Below are 21,505 nucleotides of genomic sequence, written 5' to 3'. Positions count from 1 at the left end.
ACCCGTAACACGCACAGCGCCTACCTCACTCGATAATATACGCAACACGTCCTCTTCGAATTTCTTTCGAATAATAGACGATTAATACCGATACGGAGAATATGTAATCATAAAACATTTCAATATATAATAACGTTATTAATAACAATCATAGATTTATACACAACAATATTTCTATGCTTTGTCTTTATAAAAAGATATACATATACGCTCTATGAAAGTTAGATTTTATGTATGATAAGTTTGTGTATCTATTTTTGTGGTGGTTGACGTAAGTACTACGACGGAAGTGATACATGAATTGTAAAATTAATCATGTTTATTAACGCGGCGTTTCCATCGAATCTATGACACGTGGAAAACGCCGCATTCATGAAATCACACGTGATTGCATAATTATATCTAATATGATACTGATAACGTAATTATTTTCACGCACACGCACCACATATACACATACACATCTACAATCGTGAAAGTGTTGTGCTGTCGTATTATTGTCATATCTTCTTTCCATCCTGTTTACTTTCGATTTTGTCATAGTTCTAATAATAGATGAATATCAAGTGTCGTAGACGTTACAGTTATATGAGCTATTTAAAGTGCTGGAAAGCAACCACTTTATGCGATGCAAATCATGAGCAAGCGTAATATATACAGATACATTTCATATATTTACTATGCGCATCCCAAAATACGGAGGCCATAACCTTCCCGGCCGACTGTTGAGTTTTTGATCGCTTCGGACAACTTTCACCGGCTGCTCTCCATTCAGCTAACTACTGCCGATTTGATTCCAGAGTATAGTGGTGGATCCAAGTTTCATCCATTGTCACATACCAACGCAAAAACTCCTGTGTATTTCGCGTAAACAGTGCCAAACAGCGCTCTGAATCATCGATGCGTTGTTGTTTCTGTTCCATTCTGAGCAAACGCGGCATCCATTTCGAAAAAAGCTTTTTCATGACCAAATGTTCATGCAAAATAGTATAAACACTACCAAATGATATCTTCAGGATGTCAGCTATCTCACGCAACTTTACTCTGCGATTTTCCATCACGATTTTGAGGGTTTTTTCTTATATTTTCTGGTGTAACAGCCTCATTTGGACGACCAGAGCGTTCAGCATCATTTGTGTCTGTACGACCGCGTTTGAAATTAGCATACCACCAACAAATGGTTGTTTTCGACAGAGCAGAGCCCGGATAACGCTTTTCAAGCCATCGCTGAGTTTGAACGGTATTTTTTTCCATTAAAAAGCAATGTTTTATTAACACACGAAATTCGGCTTTTTCCATTGTTTTGAAAATAGCAAAAGTAGCGTCACTAAAACCACTGTAACTTAATGACACAATGTCGGAATGTCATGAAAGTTTGACACGTAACTTCTAAAAGTTGGTACTAACTGAGAATGGTATGGATTTGTTATTAGAGGAGCCATCTGTTGGTTAGTCCCGGGACTTATTGATCGATGTGTTATTATGAGCTGCTAGAACCTGGCAAAACCGTTCATACTGAACGCTACCGACAACAAATGATCGATTTGAATCAAGCTTTGCGTGAAAAACGACCAGAATATCAAAAAATGCAACACAAAGTGATTTTGCTTCATAATAATGTATCATCACACACAGCAAAGCTGGTCAAGGAAACGATTAAGGCATTTAGTTGGGAAATGCTTTCGCATGCGGCTTACTCACCAGACTTGGCTCCGTCCGATTACTACTTATTTGCATCGGTGGGACACGCACTTGCTGAGCAGCGCTTCACTTCTTACGAAAATGGCTCGATGACTGGTTTGTCTCAAAAGAGCAACAGGTTTTTTGGCGTGGCATCCACAAATTGTCAGACAGGTGGGAAAAATGTATAGCTAGCGATGCTTCGAATAAAATATTTTTTATCATTTTCATACGATAAACGTGTATTTTCTATACAAAAATTCCGGTTTCATATTTACATACTTGGTACGTTTATATGTTATAAAATGAGGTTCTGGTTAGCCAAATTTAATTTTATAATAAATAATTGAAACGTTTATTCCTGTTATTTTTTATATAATAATATAATAAGATATTATTATATATGTGTGCATTATATTTTTATCCTATTCCTTATTTCCTATTCCTATTTTATCCTATATAAAGAATAAAAATATTAAAAATATTATAGAAATATTATAAAATATAATAATACATAATATTGTATAAAAAAAAAGTTGGCACTGCGAGGACTTGAATATTCCTCGGACGTAGACGACAGATTACTAGCGCACGCCTTAGCTTCCACAGCTATCTGCCCTTCGCGCTTATTGATTCCAAGTTACTACACTTAACATGTAGCTATTTTTTAATTGCAAATTTTTCGCAAACGAAGGCCTATGCACCCAAACCCTTTTAGGCTTTTTATATACTCAACCCCTCCATTCGAATGTAATATAACTCATTCAATTATCGATTTACATCGTCTTGTCATCTCCTTGTAAGTGGAAGTTGAGTGAAATGGGGAACGGGGAGAGGGAAATGTTTCGACTAATCATATTAATTGGCCAGCTGGTCAATTAAAAACCGGGAGGACAGCATGCCAAATGATCAAGATTCACCTGAAAATCCTTATCTCGATTAACATTGTTACGATGTTTCAGAATTTCGAATCCTTCTCGATGTTTTCTGGCATAGTAGTTTTCTGAGGGAACCAGAATAGTTGTTTTGTCATACGGTGTACCCAGTCTCCATCCAGTGTTCAGCCAAGGCAGTTTGAGAAAAGTGAATGTACTTGGCACATCGCTGGTGTTCTTTGATCCGTATACTAATCTTCTTCCCGGTTTCTCTTATATATATTTTTCCGCAGGAACAAGAGATCTTATACACACCTAGTGTGTCTAGTTTCTGGTCTTTCGGGTTAAGGAGTAATTGTGAGATCTGACAATAGAAAAATATATAGGAGAAGCCGAGAAGAGCATCAACGAATATGATCAACGAGTACACGGATCAAAGAATGTGATGTACTAAGTACGTTCACTTTTCTCAATCTGCCTTGGCTGAACACTAGATGGAGACAATACACCGTGTAATATGACAAAACAACCATTCTGACCCTCTCACAAAATTATTATGCCAGAAAAATCGAGACAGATTGGAAATTCTGAAACATCCTAACAATGTTAACCAAGATAAGGAGAAGATGAATCCTTTGGCACACTGTCCTCCCGATTTTTAATTGACCAACTGGCCAATTAATATGCTTGGTTGAAACATTTCCCCAACCTCGTTCCCCATTTCACCCAACCCTTACTTAAAAGAATGGAAGAGTATATAAGGACAACTACAAACCAGGAAGACTCAATATCGGAGCTCCTAGTCCTGATGATGCAAGCTGCAATGTTTACAAAACGTCGACACAAAGCTGAATTACGACACGATATCTATCCGGAAAGAACATACCCTGAAAAGAAGATTATGTTTACTTTTGTATCGTTAAAACATTGAGTCTTCTTCGAGTTTTGCGAAAATCGATAGCGATGGGAGATTCATATTGCCAAACTATGTTACTTAGGCCTAGCACAATTCAGAACAAAAAGCTTTCGATCAGAACAAGAAAGGAAGAGCATGTTTACTTTTAGTTCGGGAACCAACCTCGCGAAAACTTTTTTTCTGTGTTTTTAGTTTGACTTGCGGAATTGTTGTTTTAAAACAATGTTTGGAACAACTAGGACAATTTATAGCGATTATGAAATGTTTGATTTTTGAAAAAAAGGAGTACTTGCCAAAAAAAGATTTTTTTTTCATTTTACTGCCAAATCAGATGAAATAAAATAATATCGTTTTAGAATGTGAAACAAGATTAGAACAATCTAGAATCTAGAACAACTTTCAAAAATATAATTTTCGAAAAATGGGGTACCAACTTCACTGACTCGATTTGGTCGACATCAGTGGTGATTGGCCAACCAGAGCGAGAAGCATTTTCGAGATCAAAATCTCCGCAACGAAATTTCGTAAACCACTTCCGATATACACATTCGCTTACGGCATTCTCTCCATACAGCACTTATCTTTTTATGCGACGCGTTTTTGCCTTTTCAGAATAAAAAAGCGAAATGCATCGAAAATACACGTTTTCTCCTCCCATGTTTAAAATATAATTAAATTTCGTATATGTCACGGATCTCGATGAATACTTTCTTAAAATGTTAGCACAAATTTCAGCTTTCACTTAATGTACGACACTCCATATGCTTGACAAATGTGCAAGCGAAAAAACAACTGCGAATGACATCTATCGGTATTTTGCTATAGAATTATGCATAGACCTAATACGTTGACAAAAATGTTTATATGTTGTCAACGTATTAGATGCGAAGCGTATTAATTAAGTTTCAAACATTCCTATAATATTCTATCATAGAAAAAAAGTGTTTATATCTCGTAAAGGAAGAGTTTCCAGACCTATGTTTATATAACATTTTTTCATTTTTAAGAAGTGTAGAATACGGTACTGAAGTTTAACTATTTTTTTCGGTGTCGCTTTGTATAAAATAATTTAATATATGTATTTTATTGTTGCCTTATAAAAAAAAGAACTAGTAACAACCGTTAGTTATTTTGCATAAAACATAAATTATTCTACTAAAATGGATAATTATTAAGTTAAATTATTCATATATTTGTCAATTAAAAATCAATTCTGAATAACCTCCTTAAAATTTTTTGAACTTGTAAAAAATTCAAATATTTATACAAACCATCAATAAACGTATTAGGTTGAACAAATATTTTTCTTGGTTCTTTATGTAACAAGATTATATCTCTCCAACGGCCCCATGGATGTACCCCGTTTTCGGGTACTTCACTATATCTATCATACATATCCTTGGCTGACTCGACATCTCCCATACTCTTATAAACCTGTAATTTCACGAGGAAGTTACCGATAGCTGTTTTACCGACCGTAGAAATTTTTGTTCGGTCAATAGTCATTTGAAGATTCGTTCCTTCTTCAGTTTCAATAATGTTGACAAAATTTTCACTAGCCTCCAGGCATACACTAAGTAGAACGTAACGCGCTTGAGCATGAGCTTGCGACCATGTTTTTGTAGCAGGCTGGTACATTTCAAGAGCTTTCGCAAAACCACTCCATAATAGAGATAACCAGTTCACGTATATTATATCGTCTGCTGTTGATTCTTGATGACCAAATATTTTTAATACGTCTTTCTCCAAGCTTAAATAAAGACCGACTGCTTCAGCCCTGCATTCTTCATACGAGGATCCCATAGCGCCAAATTTTGAATCGTAAGTTTCTCCTTTCTGGAAAAATTTATCTATCCTACTTCCATTTAAAGGATTTATCACTTTATTGCGATCAAAATTGAAGGTGTCTGGTCCCATTTGCCTAAAATATTTACCAGTACCATGACCGAGAAGTTCATGTAAACCAACTTGTACTTCAAAACTGTCTATTCTGTATTTATGCATCAAAGTCTGATCATTTTCGGAAAGAAACGGTATTGAATCTTTCATATGTGCAGGTATAACATTTCCTAGAGATACGTTTTTAAAACCCTCATTCTGTCTAATTTCGTCATAATTTGGAATATTTATTCCCGATGGAATACAAGAACCAGCAAACATTAAAACATCCAAAGAGGTAAAATCTGGTCTAAGGTACGAATCTTTTTCAAAATCGCTATTCCATGGAAGCTTGGGAATCAATTCTTCAGCTTTGTTGACCAGTATAGCAAATTTTGCAGACATTTTTTTGTTCACCATTGCTACAAAACCTTCGAATTCTCCTCTCTGACCTGCCGGATCTCTATACGTCTCAATAAAACCAATATAAGTTTCGATAGTTGGTCCTTTATCTTTTATCCAAAGACGAGAACCATCCTTATGATCGTCTAAACATCCTGTTTTAAAATGATTGATATATTTCTCCAACATATCTTTCTCAACTTGGTTAGACGCGTATTCCTTGGCCTTTTTTAGATTTTCAACCACGATTGTCATAAGTTTATCGTAATCACCTCTAGTGATCTTAAATCTAGAATTCTCATATATTTCGTCGAATAGAGTAATGTTAGGATTATTTGACGTTTCTGCGGATGCCAGTCGTATTTCATATATATCGATGTTATTATTCTTTTCATGATCATAAACAGTTGTTTTGAAACATCTGGTGTTATAAGATTCTAATCCTTTATGCTGCATAAATGCATTGACTTTATCTGCATCCTTCTTATTACAATTAGCAGAGAAATAAGTTGTAACTCCTTTATCACCCAATCCTAATGATTTCAGTTTTCCATCTAACGAATAAAGAATGTTTGATATGCTATTCCATATATTTTGTATTTCCGTAGGATTATCCTTATAAGCTTTTGAAGTTTTTACTATTACTTCAAATGTATTTTTTGAAAGGTTTGGAATAATTTTAGTGTCACCCATAGCTTTGTAATTTCCTGCATTTGCAAATACTCCACTACTATATACTAAGAAAGCCTGAAAAAGAAAAGACATTCAATTTTTAATAAAAACGTTCAATAATATATAAAAAATAAGAGATGTTAAAAAATAGAAATCTTCTTACAGTGAACTCATCTTCAGTAACATTAGCATGTATTGCAGCATCTTTCAATTTGTCAATAGGTTCTACAAGATAAATTTTGTATAACAATGCAAATATTAATGGTGATTCTGGTGACGTCTGTATTAATACTATCAATCCTCCACTCCATGCAGCTTGACTTAAATAATGGGCGTATAGCTTCTCCTTTCGTGTTAAAGTTTTAAACACATCTTCGCATTGTAATGCAACAACAGGTTGACTGTTGGGTAATGTATATAATGTAGTATCAACGTTCATTGTTGAGTGTACATCCACTTTATACTAAAAATAAAGAAATTACAACTTAAATATAACTCAATAACTATCAATTAACAATAACATTGCGTCAATGTCATAATTTTCCATTTGACAATATAAATGTAATATATTTTATATAACATTTATATTGTTGAGTGAGAAATCATAATAAAATTCATATAATGTTATTATTATTCCATATTTCCTGAAAAATTATGTGTGTGTGGATGAGTGGATGAGCAATAATGCGCACACGCGCAATTATATACGAGGGCGGTCCGATAAGTACTTAGCCTCACCGCCCGATGGCGCCACTATCGCAAGAGAAATTTACTATCGTGTAGTACATTCTCGTAGACGGCTACTGTCGAAATTTCAGCCGAATCGGACTCGTAGTTTTGTTTTGACCGCGTGTGGAAGCGGGCGTGTCCGCGGATTTTAGAAAAATGGAAAAAGAGTAATATCGGTCGGTGATTCTTGTTTTTGGAAGGGAAATCGCGCAGCGAAACCAAAGAGCGCTTGGATGCTGTATACGGTGACTCTTCTCCTTCGATGGCGACCGTCAAAAATTGGTTTAACGAGTTTCAACGTGGTCGCACGTCGGTTTTTGATGAGCCACGCCCAGGTGCCCCGAAAACGGCTACCACAGAGGATAACATGAGAAAAATCCACGACCTCGTATTGGCAGACCGCCGATTGAAGGTGCGCGAGATAGCTGAGACAGTAGGCATCTCAAAAGACCGCGTGGGTCATATCCTGCATGAAATTTTGGGCATGAGAAAGCTGTCGGCGCGATGGGTGCCCCGTTTGCTCACTCCGGACAACAAGCGCAACCGTGAGACCACTTCAGAGCAGTGTTTGACGCTGTTTAAGCGCAATCCGAAGGAGTTTCTGCGTCGTTTCGTGACCGTCGACGAAACATGGATCCACTGGTACACACCAGAGACCAAGGAACAGTCGAAACAGTGGACTTCACCCGGCGAACGTGCTCCGAAGAAGGCGAACTGTCCTATCGGCCGGAAAGGTGATGGCCACCGTTTTCTGGGATTCACAAGATGTGATCTACATCGACTACCTGGAGAAGGGCAAAACGGTCACAGGGCTGTATTATGCCGAATTATTGGGCCGATTCGACGCCGAATTGCAGAAAAAACGGCCCCATTTGGCGAAGAAAAAAGTGCTCTTCCACCATGACAACGCACCGGCTCACACCTCCGCCCTCGCCACGGTCAAATTGGTCGAATTGGGCTACGAACTGCTGCCCCATCCACCGTATTCTCCAGATTTGGCCCCGTGCGACTTCTTTTTGTTTCCATACTTGAAAAAGTCACTCGCCGGGCAGAAATTTGAGTCGAATGAGGAGGTCATCGCCGCCACGGAGGCCTACTTTGCAGACCTCGAGAAAACGTATTTTTCAGACGGGTTAAAGAAGTTGGAGCATCGCTGGGTCAAGTGTATCGAGCTAAAAGGAGACTATGTTGAGAAATAAATCGCCACTTTTCCAAAATTTTCGTTTTTCTTTTGTAGGCTAAGTATTTATCGGACCACCCTCGTATACTAGGTACGCAACTAAGTTTCCGGGTTTCACATATGGATGGCCCTAATGACATATGCAGTCGACACACATGTCTGAAGTTGTTTTTTTTTTATAGCTTGGACATCTGTTAACAATAACCAGTCGTAATACCAATACATATCGCAACGCAAAAATATTTTTTCTAACAACGAAGATGTTGAGTTTTGTGCCAAATAAATAGCATTTGCGGGAAGCTTTGCTTTTCTGCCTTAACTTGAAAAAAAGTGCAGCTGAAACACGTCGTTTGCTTGAGGAGGCCTACGACGAACATGCACCATCGAAAACTACCTGTGATGATTGGTTTAAACGCTTCAGAAGTGGCGATTTCGACATTGAGGACAAGGAGCGCTCCGGAAGATCAAAAACAATTGAGAACGCCGATCTGCAAGCGTTATTGGATGAAGATGATACGCAAACATAAGATCAACTTGTGGAGGCATTAAACATGACTCGCCAAGGTATTTCCAAACGTTTACATGCCATGGGAAAAATTCAAAAGGAAGGAAAATGAGTGCCGTATAAGTTGACTGAGAGACAGATGGAAAATCGAAGAACCACTTCCGAAATTTTGCTTTTGCGGCATGAAAGAAAGAGTTTCCTGCATCGAATTGTTACTAACGATGAGAAGTGGATTTATTTCGAGAATCCCAAACGCAAAAAACCGTAGCTTTCACCTGGCGAAGCATCAACATTGACGTCACGGCCAAATCGCTTCGGAAAGAAGACAATGCTCTGTGTTTGGTGGGACCAGAAAGGAATCGTGTACTATGAGCTGCTGAAACCGGGCGAAACAGTCAATGGGCATCGCTACCGACAACAACTGATCAATCTGAACCATGCATTGCTCGAAAAACGGCCAGAATGGAACACGAGATACGAACGAGTGATGTTGCAGCACGACAACGCTCCGTACCATCGCACTTCTATTGTCCAGGACACCATCAAAACGCTGAAATGGGATCTACTATCGCACCCGCCGTACCTGACCCCTTCCGATTATCACTTGTTTTGGTCGATGGCGCATGGCTGAACTGGGCAACACTTGGCCAATTTCGAAAAGGTGCAAAATTGGTTGGATGAATGGTTTCGGTCCAAAGACGCGTCGTTTTATCGTCGCGGTATTCATGTTTTGCCAGAGAGATGGCAAAAATGTGTAGCTAGCGAGGGACGATACTTTGAATAAACCATTTTTTGTATTTCTCCTGAAATTTTCCATTTTTTTCATTGATCAAGAAAACCCGGAAACTTAGTTGCGCACCTAGTACAAAATGTTTGGTAACTTATGTAGCCGTAGCCAATGGAAACATAGGACTGATTAAGAAAAACATAAAAATTCCGTTTTGCGGTATTCTCAATAATTATCGAGTTATTAATTATAAAAACTAGTGAATGAACTCGTACCAATTGGACAAGCATTACAGCCGCTTGGACTAGCAGCGCAGCCCAACTGATTTAGCAATTGTTGCTGATGCGCGATGAGGGGAAGAACAACGAGTAAGTAAAGCACCCTATTTTTCAAAAATTATATTATTTATATAAATTATATTATATTTTTGAAAATTATATTTCCGAAAATTATATTATAAAATTAAATTTTTAAAAGTTGTTCCAAAATGTTCTAATCTTGTTCCACATTGTTCTAAAGCGATATTATTTTATTTCAAACAGTTTCCCAGCAAAACGAAAAAACCATATTTTTAGTACTTCTTTTTTAAAAAAATCGAACATTTTACTATCGCTATAAATTGTTCTGGTTATTATAAACATCGTTCCAAAACGATAATTTCGTAAATCGAACCAGGAAACAAGAAAATAAAAAAACATTGTTGTGTAAAGTTAACCCCCAAGTCCAAAGCAAAAATACTCTATCTTTCTCGTTCTAACTGACAATTTTTTGTTCTGAGTTGTTCTAGGTCCAAGTAACATCCAAGTCTAGGTTCAAGTAACATAGTATTACAATATGAATCTTCCATCACCATCGATTTTCACAAAACTCGAAAAAGCTCGATTTTTCAACAGTATCCTTAAGAGTAAACATACTTTTCCTTTTTTGTTCTAAACGAAAATTTTTTGTTTTAAGTTATCCTAAACCTACGCAATATAATTTTGTAGTATGAATTTCACATCGCTGTCGATTATCACAAAAAAAGCATTTGTGTAATATATGATATAATGATAATATCATATGATGTATTAAAATTAAAAAGACACACACACATACACACGCTCACGCACACACACGCGCACACGCACACACATATATGCACATGTAAAGGATGTCCGTGATGTTTTAGAAACGAAAAATTGTGAAGATTAATCAAATCAAACTGAGAAGAAAAGTCATGTACCATTTTGCAAAAATGGCAATAATTATTAAATTTTTAATAAAACGTTTGACCTAATGAGCACACGGGGAACGGTAGGCAGGATTAGACAAAAATCTAATGACAATAGACAAGACAAATAAACTTATTTCTGAATACATGCGGATATACAGTGTGTCCCGATCTAGCGACTACCGCGCTCTCGATATTTTTCTCTTCGGAACGAAAATAAGATGCAGGTCCCGAACACACGGCGTCCTGTCGCTACCTAGTACGCCCTCCTTCTTTCATGGTCCCGGGAGGAAAGGTCAATACTTCGTGGAGGTATAGAATGAGGTAATATAAGGCAAAAATGTTATATAAACATGGTGTCGTTTATTACTGGTTTCCGAGATACAGATATGTTAAATTACACGTTGGAATTTAACGTTGTCGCGTCATTGGGATTTCATTCTTCGCCGTAATGGAGCCCTGCAGGCTGTGTATCAGTTATAAAGATTAGCGAAACACACCTGGTGATCTGTCCTGCTGTTTATGACACACTGCAAACATGCCACACGTGTTTTCTAATGTAGAGTACGTAGATATGGTTTATGTTTATGGGTATTGTGATGGCAGTGCTCCTGCAGCCGTTGAAGAATATCATCGCCGTTTTCCGATACGCCGCATTCCAGGCCGAAGAGTATTCTCAAACGTGTTTAACAGCTTACGTGAAAATGGTACACTTCCCAGTGCTCACATCACATCTAAACGCAGAGTTGAGAGAAATGTTGAGGAAGAAGAAAATGTACTTCAAATGGTACAAAGGAGTCCTACGACTAGTACAAGAAAGGCCTTTGCACGTACTGGTGTTCCTCGGACACATGTCTGGCGGATACTGCATGACCAACATCTGTACCCATTTCATCCGCAACGAGTACAAAATCTCCATGAAGGAGATGGAGCCACACGTCTACAGTTTTGCCAATGACTACAGAATTATCGTGAATTGATTCCCGTCATACTTTTTACTGACGAGGCAACATTTATGCGTAATGGCATAAATAATACGCGTAACACCCATCGTTGGTCGCAAGATAACCCTAACGCCATTGTTGTACAGAATTTCCAAGTTCGTTTCTCCGTCAACGTATGATATGGCATGATTGATGGAATGCTGATTGGTCCCGTTATTTTACAAAATCGTATGACAGGGCAGAGTTACCTCGAATTTTTACAAAATACGCTTCCACAATAACTAGAAGATATTTCCCTAGCTATACGAAGAACAATATATTTTCAGCACGATGGAACACCTCCTCATAACACACATCTTGTGAGAGAACACTTAAATGAAGTGTTTCCACATCGCTGGATCGGCCATGGTGGAACAGTGCAGTGGCCACCAAGATCACCCGACCTAACTTCCTTGGATTTCTGCTTGTGGGGTTGGTTAAAGTGCGAGGTGTATAAAACTAAAGTGAATACACGAGATGAATTTATTGCATGTGTAATAGCCGTAATAGTCGCTGTTGACCAAATTAGCGGCCGTGAAGATGCCTTCCAGCGCGCAACCCGCCACGTTCTCATAAGATGTGACAAATGTATCGAAGTATGGGGCGAAATATTCGAAAATTTGTTATGATAGATGTATTACAATGTAATTGCAGTAAATTTCAACACATATTAGACAATTCCGAAATGTAATTTAACCCCAGATAGCCAAACCTGCGCGAGCAGATTTCGAACAAAGCCTGCTATCATAGTTTGATGGCAAATAGGCAACAAATTTAATGCAGTATCTGTTATATCAAATTATACAGCCAATTTGCGGTCAAATATGCGCCAGATCCTGCTGTCGGATATTTGACGGCAGATTTGTAGCAAAAACCGCGCGAGACTTGCAGTAATTTGACGGCAGATTGGCGGCAGAAACCGAGCAAACTCAGCGCGCAGACTACGCGTAGTTTGGCAGCAGGACCTGCGCGATTTCTGCCGACAATCTGCTCGCACGGCCTGTCACACAGGTCCTGTCGACAAAACACGAGCCTAATGAGGACACAGATGGTTATGGTTTTGATGTGGAGATCTGATCGAAATTGGCGTCAATCTGCGCGCATTCTGCTAACATTTTGTTTACTGGTACATAGCTGTATTTCGGAAACCAATAATAAACGATACCATGTTTATATAACATTTTTGCCTTATATTATTTCATTCTATACCCCCACGAAATATTGACCTTTCCTCCCGGGACACCCTGTATACAGGTCGCAAGATACAGTGATCATCTTTTGTTCATGATCGTCATCTATAATAATAATGCGACGGACACGTCTTCAATCGTGTAGAATTGTTTAATATGCGTCGTGCTCCTCCGCGACAAAAAATAAAATTTAGTCTAGAGAAATACACCGATATAATTATTACCTACGGGCTAGTGGGCGAAAATGCACGTATAACAGCTGGCATCTATGCGAAACGATTTCCCGTGCCTGCAAGGCACCGTCAAGGAAAGTGATCTTATGTGCAATGCAAAAGTTATGTGAGATGGATGTTTAATACATAACTATAGAGCATAGCTGGTGCATTAATGCATCTTGCCGTTCAAAACAAGGAAAGGATCTTGTGTATTGATCCACCTCATGCAATCAGCTGATTGTCTTTGCTACGAGTATTCACATTGAGAAGTAAATCATTTGTCTTGTTCAGCCCTCTCCGACTCTTCTATGTTGCCAAAACGGCGTCTATTTAACACTAGAAAGACCGAGGCAGCCAATTTGGCTCCTGGTAAAATTCAAACTGCTATAACTTTTTTCAGCTTTGACTCCATGTGATAATCTTATGTAACTTTTCATCATTTTTCATGTTCTTAATTTTGGTAAAAAAGATATTCAATTATATAAAGTGATTGAATTTTTATTTAATTGTCTACTTAGAAGGACTATTGGAGCCAATTTGGCTCTCTTATATCTGATATTACATTCTCATGTTTTATAGGTTTATTTACAGGTTCTATGACTTTAAATAGATAAATAAATATTTTTATGTGTATCTATCTGTTTGAAAAATAATTATATTTATCTACAAATATCTACATCTAAAAACAATTATTTATCTATCTGTTGAAAAACAATTATACAGGGCGTCCCATTTTAAGTGTCCACCCCAAATATCTCTCTTATTTTTGATTTTAGAGAAAAATTGTTCAGACGTATTTCGTATGGTTTCGAGGGGGCCATAAAATGGTAGCATTGATTTGACTTTGAAGAGTCATTTGAAGGACACGTGAAGGTTACCTCAATTTTTTTAGATAGCATCCCCTATTTTTTATTACATATTCTTGTAGCCGACCTCGAGAGCTTCCCAAAACACTATAATCAAATGTTTCTTGGTGAAGTACTTTTCGAGTTATAAAGCTCCAAATTTACAAAATTTTGATAAAAATACAAAATATTTCGTAAAACATTCACTTTCCGATAGTCTTATCTTACATGATCCAACCAGTCAAGGCAAGATCCGAGCATGATCCAGCCAATCAAAGCAAGATCCGAGCATGATCCAGCCAGTCAAGGCAAGATCCGAGCATGACATGATCCAGCCAGTCAAGGCAAGATCCGAGCATGATCCAGCCAGTCAAGGCAAGATCTTTTGTGTACAATTACTTAAAGTGTTCAAAAACTTGGCCATTTACTTGTATGCATAGCTCTAGTCTATGGTGAAAGTCGTCCCTAACTTTTTCAAGAACACATTAATATTTCTGGAAGCCTGTCTGATCCGGTTTTTCATATTTTCAACGGTTGTAGGCTTTTGCGAATAAACTATATTTCTAATGTAGCCCCAGAAATAAAAATCTAGGGATGTCAAGTCGGGTGATCTTGGAGGCCATTCATGAACTCGGCTGCCCATACCAATCCATCTATTCGGGAATCTATTGTTTAAATATTGTGTAACAGCTCGAGATCTATGAGCCGGTGCTCCATCTTGTTGGAACCACATTCGTCTGAGTAAATCATTGTCGATATGTCTCAAGAGGTTGGGCAGGTCATCTTGAAGAAATCTTAGATAGATTGCCGCATTGAGATTTTCTTCAAAAAAATATGGACCAACAATAACATCTCCCAGGATGTCTGCCCAAACGTTAATGGACCTGTTGTGGCCTTCGCGCCTGATGCACTAAGACCGGTTAGGTTTCGGGTTCGTTCGTGGTCTTAGGGATTGGAATCCCGAGCTTCGCTGGTCCATGCGAGATAGAAGTAGTCGGTCGTACAAAAGAAGGTGGTGTTTATTTGTTCCTCCGTACACTTGTGCTTACGTACTAGCGTGGACTGACGGACCCGGATTTATACGTAACTAACAAGACGCTCAGTTCTCGGTTCGATCTTCTATCTATCTGCTCTTCTTTTTCGGCTCCAGTCTTATATATCCTGGTGCCTTTGGTATGATTGACACAATAACCTACTTTCGTGATCTCAGTCAGCAAAGTTGCAAGTTTATGTATTACAACTTTATGGTGTCAGCACTCTGACCGAATTGTGTAAGGCGTGCTTACTAACTAACTGCAGCGTAAGGTGGAATAATTAGGACGCGGTTACAACAGACCACTGCCGTTGGAACTCTTGGCTTCTCTGCCAATGTAGATTAGCATCTGAACAATAATGGCAGTTATGTCTATTAACGCCTCCTCTATTACAAAACGTGGCTTCATCAGAAAAAAGCGTATCAGCAATGAACCGGGGATTTTGTTGGATTTGATCTCGAGCCCAGTTACAAAAACGTACACGGGGTTGGTAGTCCCTTTCTTCCAATTGCTGAGTTAGATGAATGTGATATGGGTGAAACTTGTCAAGCTTGAGCACACGATTGGCTGTTGATTTAGATATATCGTATTGCCTCTCAATTTGTCTCGTAGAGATTTGAGGATTCAAAGCAACGGCACCTATACAGTCAATGATGTGACTTCATCAGGGCCCAATTTTCGCCGGTTTCTTCTAAGAAAACCCTGTTCAGCTCTGTCGCAAAGTCTTTTTTATTACTTTCCTATCAGGATGGCGTCTGTTTGGAAATCTTTCAGCATAAAGCCTTTCTGCTGCCGAGTAATTATTCCTGGCCTCACCCAAAATGCGAATCATGTCCACAATTTCATTTGGTGAATAAGCAGCCATAATTATAAAGAAAAAAAGCGCCAAAAAACCAAAAATTCCTGTCTTATCAAAAAAAAGTAAATGGATAATATGCGTCTGTCTGAGACTTCGCCAAAATACCGACAGGTGCCCAAGAAAGAAATTTGAAACAAGCCTCTTGATATTTGTTTCATTAAAAGAATTGACAATTGCACTTTCACAATTGTTACAGTTCATTGATTATCAGGCAATACAGGATCTCGTCTTGACTGGCTCGATCATGCTCGGATCTTGCCTTGACTGGTTGGATCATGCTCGGATCTTGCCTTGACTGGTTGGATCATGTAAGATAAGACTATCGGAAAGTGAATGTTTTACGAAATATTTTGTATTTTTATCAAAATTTTGTAAATTTGGAGCTTTATAACTCGAAAAGTACTCCACCAAAAAACATTTAGTTATAGTGTTTGGGAAGCTCTCGAGGTCAGCTACAAGAATATGTAATAAAAAATAGGGGATGCCATCTAAAAAAATTGAGGTAACCTTCACGTGACCTTCAAATGACTCTTCAAGGTCAAATCAATTGTACCATCTTATGGCCTCCTTGAAACCATACAAAACGTGTCTGAACCATTTTTCTCTAAAATAAAAAATGAGAGAAATATTTGGGGTGGACACTTAAAATAGGACACCCTGTATATGTATATACATATGTACAAATGAATATGCATATATAGCATCTCGCCGGCCAGTTTATACTTTTTATAATATTTTGTATTTTGCTGTTATAAATGCATGGATTATATACAAGAAAATTAAGTGTAAAAAAATCAAGAGAAATCTTTTTACAAAATCTCGCGAAACAGTTAAATGCCCCATATGTTGCTCAAAGACGAAAGTCTCACAATTTTGATTTAATCGGAGAAGAAACTGAATCTGACGATGCTTCAGGCAAACGACCATTTTGTCAAATTAAAAAGACTGCAAAAAACCACAAAGTTGAAAAATGTCGTTCGTGTAAAAAATTTGTATGCGGTAAATGTAAATAAACAAAAGTAAATAAAAACAAAGGTAAATAAAAACAAAAAAATAATGTGCAAATGCATTCCCTGTAGTACATAACGGTGTTGTATTTCATGTTTGTCTTTCACCAAAGACTAAAAAAAGTTTATTATAACTAATAGTTTTCTTTATACAATAAATTAATGATATTATTATTAAAACGTTAAATTTTATAATTATCTAGACGTTTTGTTTCTTTCTATTTGTTATTTACGAAAAGATATTTGTTAATTATGAAAAGATATGCTTGAAGCCAAATTAGCTCCAACGATCCTTCTAGGGCAACCGTCAAATCCGGTTCTTCTAGTGTAAAGGTTCTACAGGAGCCACATTAGAGACCTCTCGCGGAGATTCGCGAACTAGGCAATAACCAGTCGTAATACGAACACATATCGCAACGCAAAAATATTTTTTCTAACAACGAAGATGTCGAGTTTTGTGCCAAATAAATAGCATTTGCGGGAAGCTTTGCTTTTCTGCCTTAACTTGAAAAAAAGTGCAGCTGAAGCACGTTGTTTGCTTGAGGAGGCCTACGGCGAACATGCACAATCGAAAACTACCTGTAAAGATTGGTTTAGATCGCTTCAGAAGTGGCGATTTCGACACTGAAGACAAGAAGCGCTCCGGAAAACCAAAAACAATTGAGGACGCCGATCTGCAAGCGTTATTGGATGAAGATGATACGCAAACATAAAATCAACTTGCGGAGGCATTAAACATGACTCGTCAAGGTATTTCCAAACGTTTACATGCCATGAGAAAAATTCAAAAGGAAGGAAAATGGGTGCTGCATGAGTTGACTGAGAGATAGATGGAAAATCGAAGAGCCACTTCCCAAATTTTGCTTTTACGGCATGAAAAAAAGAGTTTCCTGCATCGAATTGTTACTGGCGATGAGAAGTGGATATATTTCGAGAATCTCAAACGCAAAAAATCGTGGCCTTCACCTGGCGAAGCATCAACATCGACGTCACGGCCAAATCGCTTCGGAAAGAAGACAATGCTCTGCGTTTGGTGGGACCAGAAAAGAATCATGTACTATGAGCTGCTGAAACCGGGCGAAACTGTCAATGGGCATCGCTACCGACAACAACTGATGAATTTGAACCATACATTGCTCGAAAAAACAGCCAGAATGGGACATGAGACACGAACGAGTGATATTGCAGCACAATAACGCCCCGTGCCATCGCACTTCCATCGTCCAGCACACCATAAAAACGCTGAAATGAGATCTGCTACCGCACCCGCTGTATTCGCCAGACCTAGCCGCTTCCGATTATCACTTGTTCCGGTCGATGGCGCATGGCTTGGCTGGGCAACACTTGGTTAATTTCGAAGTGCAAAATTGGTTGGATGAATGGTTTCGGTCCAAAGACGCGTCGTTTTATCGTCGCGGTATTCATGTATTGCCAAAGAGATGGCAAAAATGTGTAGGTAGCGAGGAACGATACTTTGAATAAACCATTTTTTGTATTTCTCTTGAAATTTTCCATTTTTCATTGATCAAAAAGACGCGGAAATTTAGTTGCGCACCTAGTATTAATATAGGGAAGATGCCTATGTAAATTTGATAAACAAATATGATGTCTGCGTGGCAAAATATGCTTTGGTGCAGATAACACCGGAAGTGTAGCCCAGCTGCACTATGGTGCAGTCTATATGACCTAACCTTCCTGCCTTGCGTTCGCGCGAGCAATGCATTAATATTAGCGTATATATGAGTAGTGCATAAGTATTGCCGTGTATATGTGTATTCTACTTTAAAACATAAGATATTTTGCCACGTTGTCGATATATGTAACCACCAAATTTATATGGAATATTCCTTGAACTATTATCGAGGTTCCTACAGAGCCAGATTTTGCAATCCGGCCGTCAAAAATTTATCATATATTAATAAAGCGTGCATCGTACGAAACATCGCAGCGAGTCCCGCGAAATACTATGTTACAAAAAAAAAATTTTGCCTTTTGCTGTCATATATCAGCAACAAATTGTTGTAACATATTCCTCGATCTATCCCCAAGGTCTCTACAAAGCTAGATTTCGCAATCAGGTCGCCTAACATTTATCGTATATAAAAGACTGTACCGGGCATTTTGATTATTAACACATATATATATATCAGATGTAGTAAAAAGAAATCCATTATTTTTCCAATAGATGGCTTTAGTTGGCTGTATCTCGCGTTGTATAAGTCCGATCGGGTTCCACTAGATGGCGTTAGAAAGATGAGATTTCGTACTAAAAAAACTTTTCTGACAGTTTTGTGATTAGTTGACTCAGTTTTGTTTGAGCGCGCGTCAAAGATGGACACTAGCAAACAGAAAATACGCTATATTTTACAGTTTTTCTTCGATAAAGGCGAAAACGCAAGCCAGGCGGCTGAAAATGTGAATAGTGTTTATGGTCCTGATACTGTAACAGCCAATCACGCGCAATTTTGGTTTCGTCGATTCCGTTCCGATAATTTCGATGTCAAAGATTTACCACGCACTGGAAGGCCAATTGTCGAAAATATCGATAAAATCATGGACATTATCGAGTCCGACCGTCATCTAAGCACTGTTTCGATTGCCCAAGAGCTAAAGATTGCACAAAAAACCGTTTGGAATCATTTGAATAAGGCTGGATACAAAAAGAAGCTCGATGTATGGGTGCCACACGAGTTAACGAAAAAAAACCTCATGGACCGAATTTCCATCTGCGAATCGCTGCTGAATCGCAACAAAATCGACCCATTTCTGAAGCGGTTGGTCACTGGTGATGAAAAGTGGATCACTTACGACAACGTCAAGCGAAAACGGTCGTGGTCGAATCGCGGTGAGCCGGCGGAAACGATGGCCAAGCCAGGATTGACGGCCAGGAAGGTTTTGCTGTGTGTTTGGTGGGATTGGCAGGGAATTATCTATGAGCTGCTCCCCTACGGCAAAACTCTTAACTCGGAACTGTACTGTCAACAATTGGACCGTCTGAAGGAAGCAATCGCCCAGAAGCGGCCAGCTTTGGCCAATAGAAGAGGAATTGTGTTCCATCAGGACAACGCCAGGCCACACACATCGATAGTGACTCGCCAAAAGCTCCAGGAGCTTGGTTGGGAGGTTCTTATGCATCCACCTTATAGTCCGGACCTGACACCAAGTGATTACCATCTGTTCCTGTCCATGGCGAACAATTTTGCTGGTGAAAAATTCGCTTCAAGAGAGGCTTGTGAAAATCGACTGTCTCAATTTTTTGCCAATGGGGACGAGGGCTTCTATGAGAGAGGCATAATGAAATTACCTTCAAAATGGCAACAAGTTATCGAACAAAACGGCGCATATTTGATCTAAATCGGATCATTCTATGGTAATTAAAGCCTTCAATTTCATGCAAAAATAATGGATTTCTTTTTACTACACCTGATATATATATATATATATATACATATAGGGTGAAGAAAAAACCACGGGACCCCAGAAAATTTCGAAAAATATACACTTTATAAAAACATGTTTCAGACAAAAGTTGTAGCGTTGAGAAAGATCTATTTACCCATCTTAACAATTTAACCTTGGGTGGCGTCATCAAGGTCAGGACAAAATCACCTCGGATTTTTTTAATGGAACCCTCAACTTTTTATTACATATTCTTATAGCCCTTCTTCAGACCTTTTCAAAGCACTATAGTTTTATTGAATTTGAATAAGCTGTTTCGCAGTTATCGAGTTTTTTAAAGTAAGGTATCTAGCCAACTAAGGCAAGATCGGAGGATGATCCAGCCAACTAAGGCAAGATTGTAGGATGATCCGGCCAACTAAGGCAAGATCGGTGGATGATCCGGCCAACTAAGGCAAGGTCGGAGTGATCGAGCCAACTAAGACAAGATCGGAGGATGATCCAGCCAACTCGTGAAAATAATTGCGCGACTAACTTCCAGGCGTTGGCTCCTATTGGCTTGTCTTAATTTCGTTGATTGATTTATTTCAGTTATTTATTTATTTGAACTATTCTGCTGTTCGATGTTTATTTCTTCCTTTTACTCATTTAATACTCATTACAGTTTAGTGAATCACAAACTCGACTGAAATTCCTCTATTTTTTTGAAAATTATTAAGAAACAGTTTGAAGCTAGTTGTAAGCTGACTTAATTGCACTTCATTCCGTGTTCATTATTATTCTTCAGCACTGGCTTTAGAATAACTATGAATTGATCCAAATATTAATTTAGTCGATTAGATTAAATCTTACCACTTCTGCTTGTCAATATAGCAAGTCTTTCAGAATGAGAACGCATATCTCTTTTGATGATGAGAGGATGGGATGATCGACTAAGGTCGTACAATGATGTGAAGCGGCTATTTAATAAAACTTTTCGTAATCAGGGTAATGCCATTTCAAAATCTACCGTTGAAAGAACGATAAGGCGTTTTCAGGAAACTAGAAGTGTGAAAAATCGTGCAATACCAGGTAGGCCAGTATCAGCAACAAGTGTAGAAAAATCATTAGATGTTCTACAATCCTTTATCGAAAATCCGCATGATCGACCCGCAAAGTAGGACAGCAATATGAAATAGATCAAATGTCTGTGCTTAAAA

The 21,505-nt window shown here is 38.3% G+C and overlaps 1 protein-coding gene across 1 annotated transcript in view; it reads right to left on the bottom strand.

The window, feature by feature from the left end:
* DppIII (dipeptidyl peptidase 3) overlaps window positions 1–21,505 on the bottom strand; it is a 171,283-nt gene that overhangs the window by 17,147 nt on the left and 132,631 nt on the right. Inside the window, exons 2-3 of the mRNA XM_025308152.1 lie at window positions 6,587–6,886; window positions 4,743–6,498 (exon numbers count right to left, since the gene is read on the bottom strand). Of these exons, the coding sequence (XP_025163937.1) occupies window positions 4,743–6,498; window positions 6,587–6,862 (2,032 nt within the window). The 5' untranslated portion in view covers window positions 6,863–6,886. The remainder of the gene's footprint in view (window positions 1–4,742; window positions 6,499–6,586; window positions 6,887–21,505) is intronic.

This window comes from Harpegnathos saltator, unplaced genomic scaffold (genome assembly GCF_003227715.2).
Source record: "Harpegnathos saltator strain DR-91 unplaced genomic scaffold, Hsal_v8.6 scaffold14, whole genome shotgun sequence".
Classification (NCBI taxonomy): Eukaryota; Metazoa; Arthropoda; class Insecta; order Hymenoptera; family Formicidae; genus Harpegnathos; species Harpegnathos saltator.
This window is presented reverse-complemented; position numbering and strand designations above follow the sequence as displayed.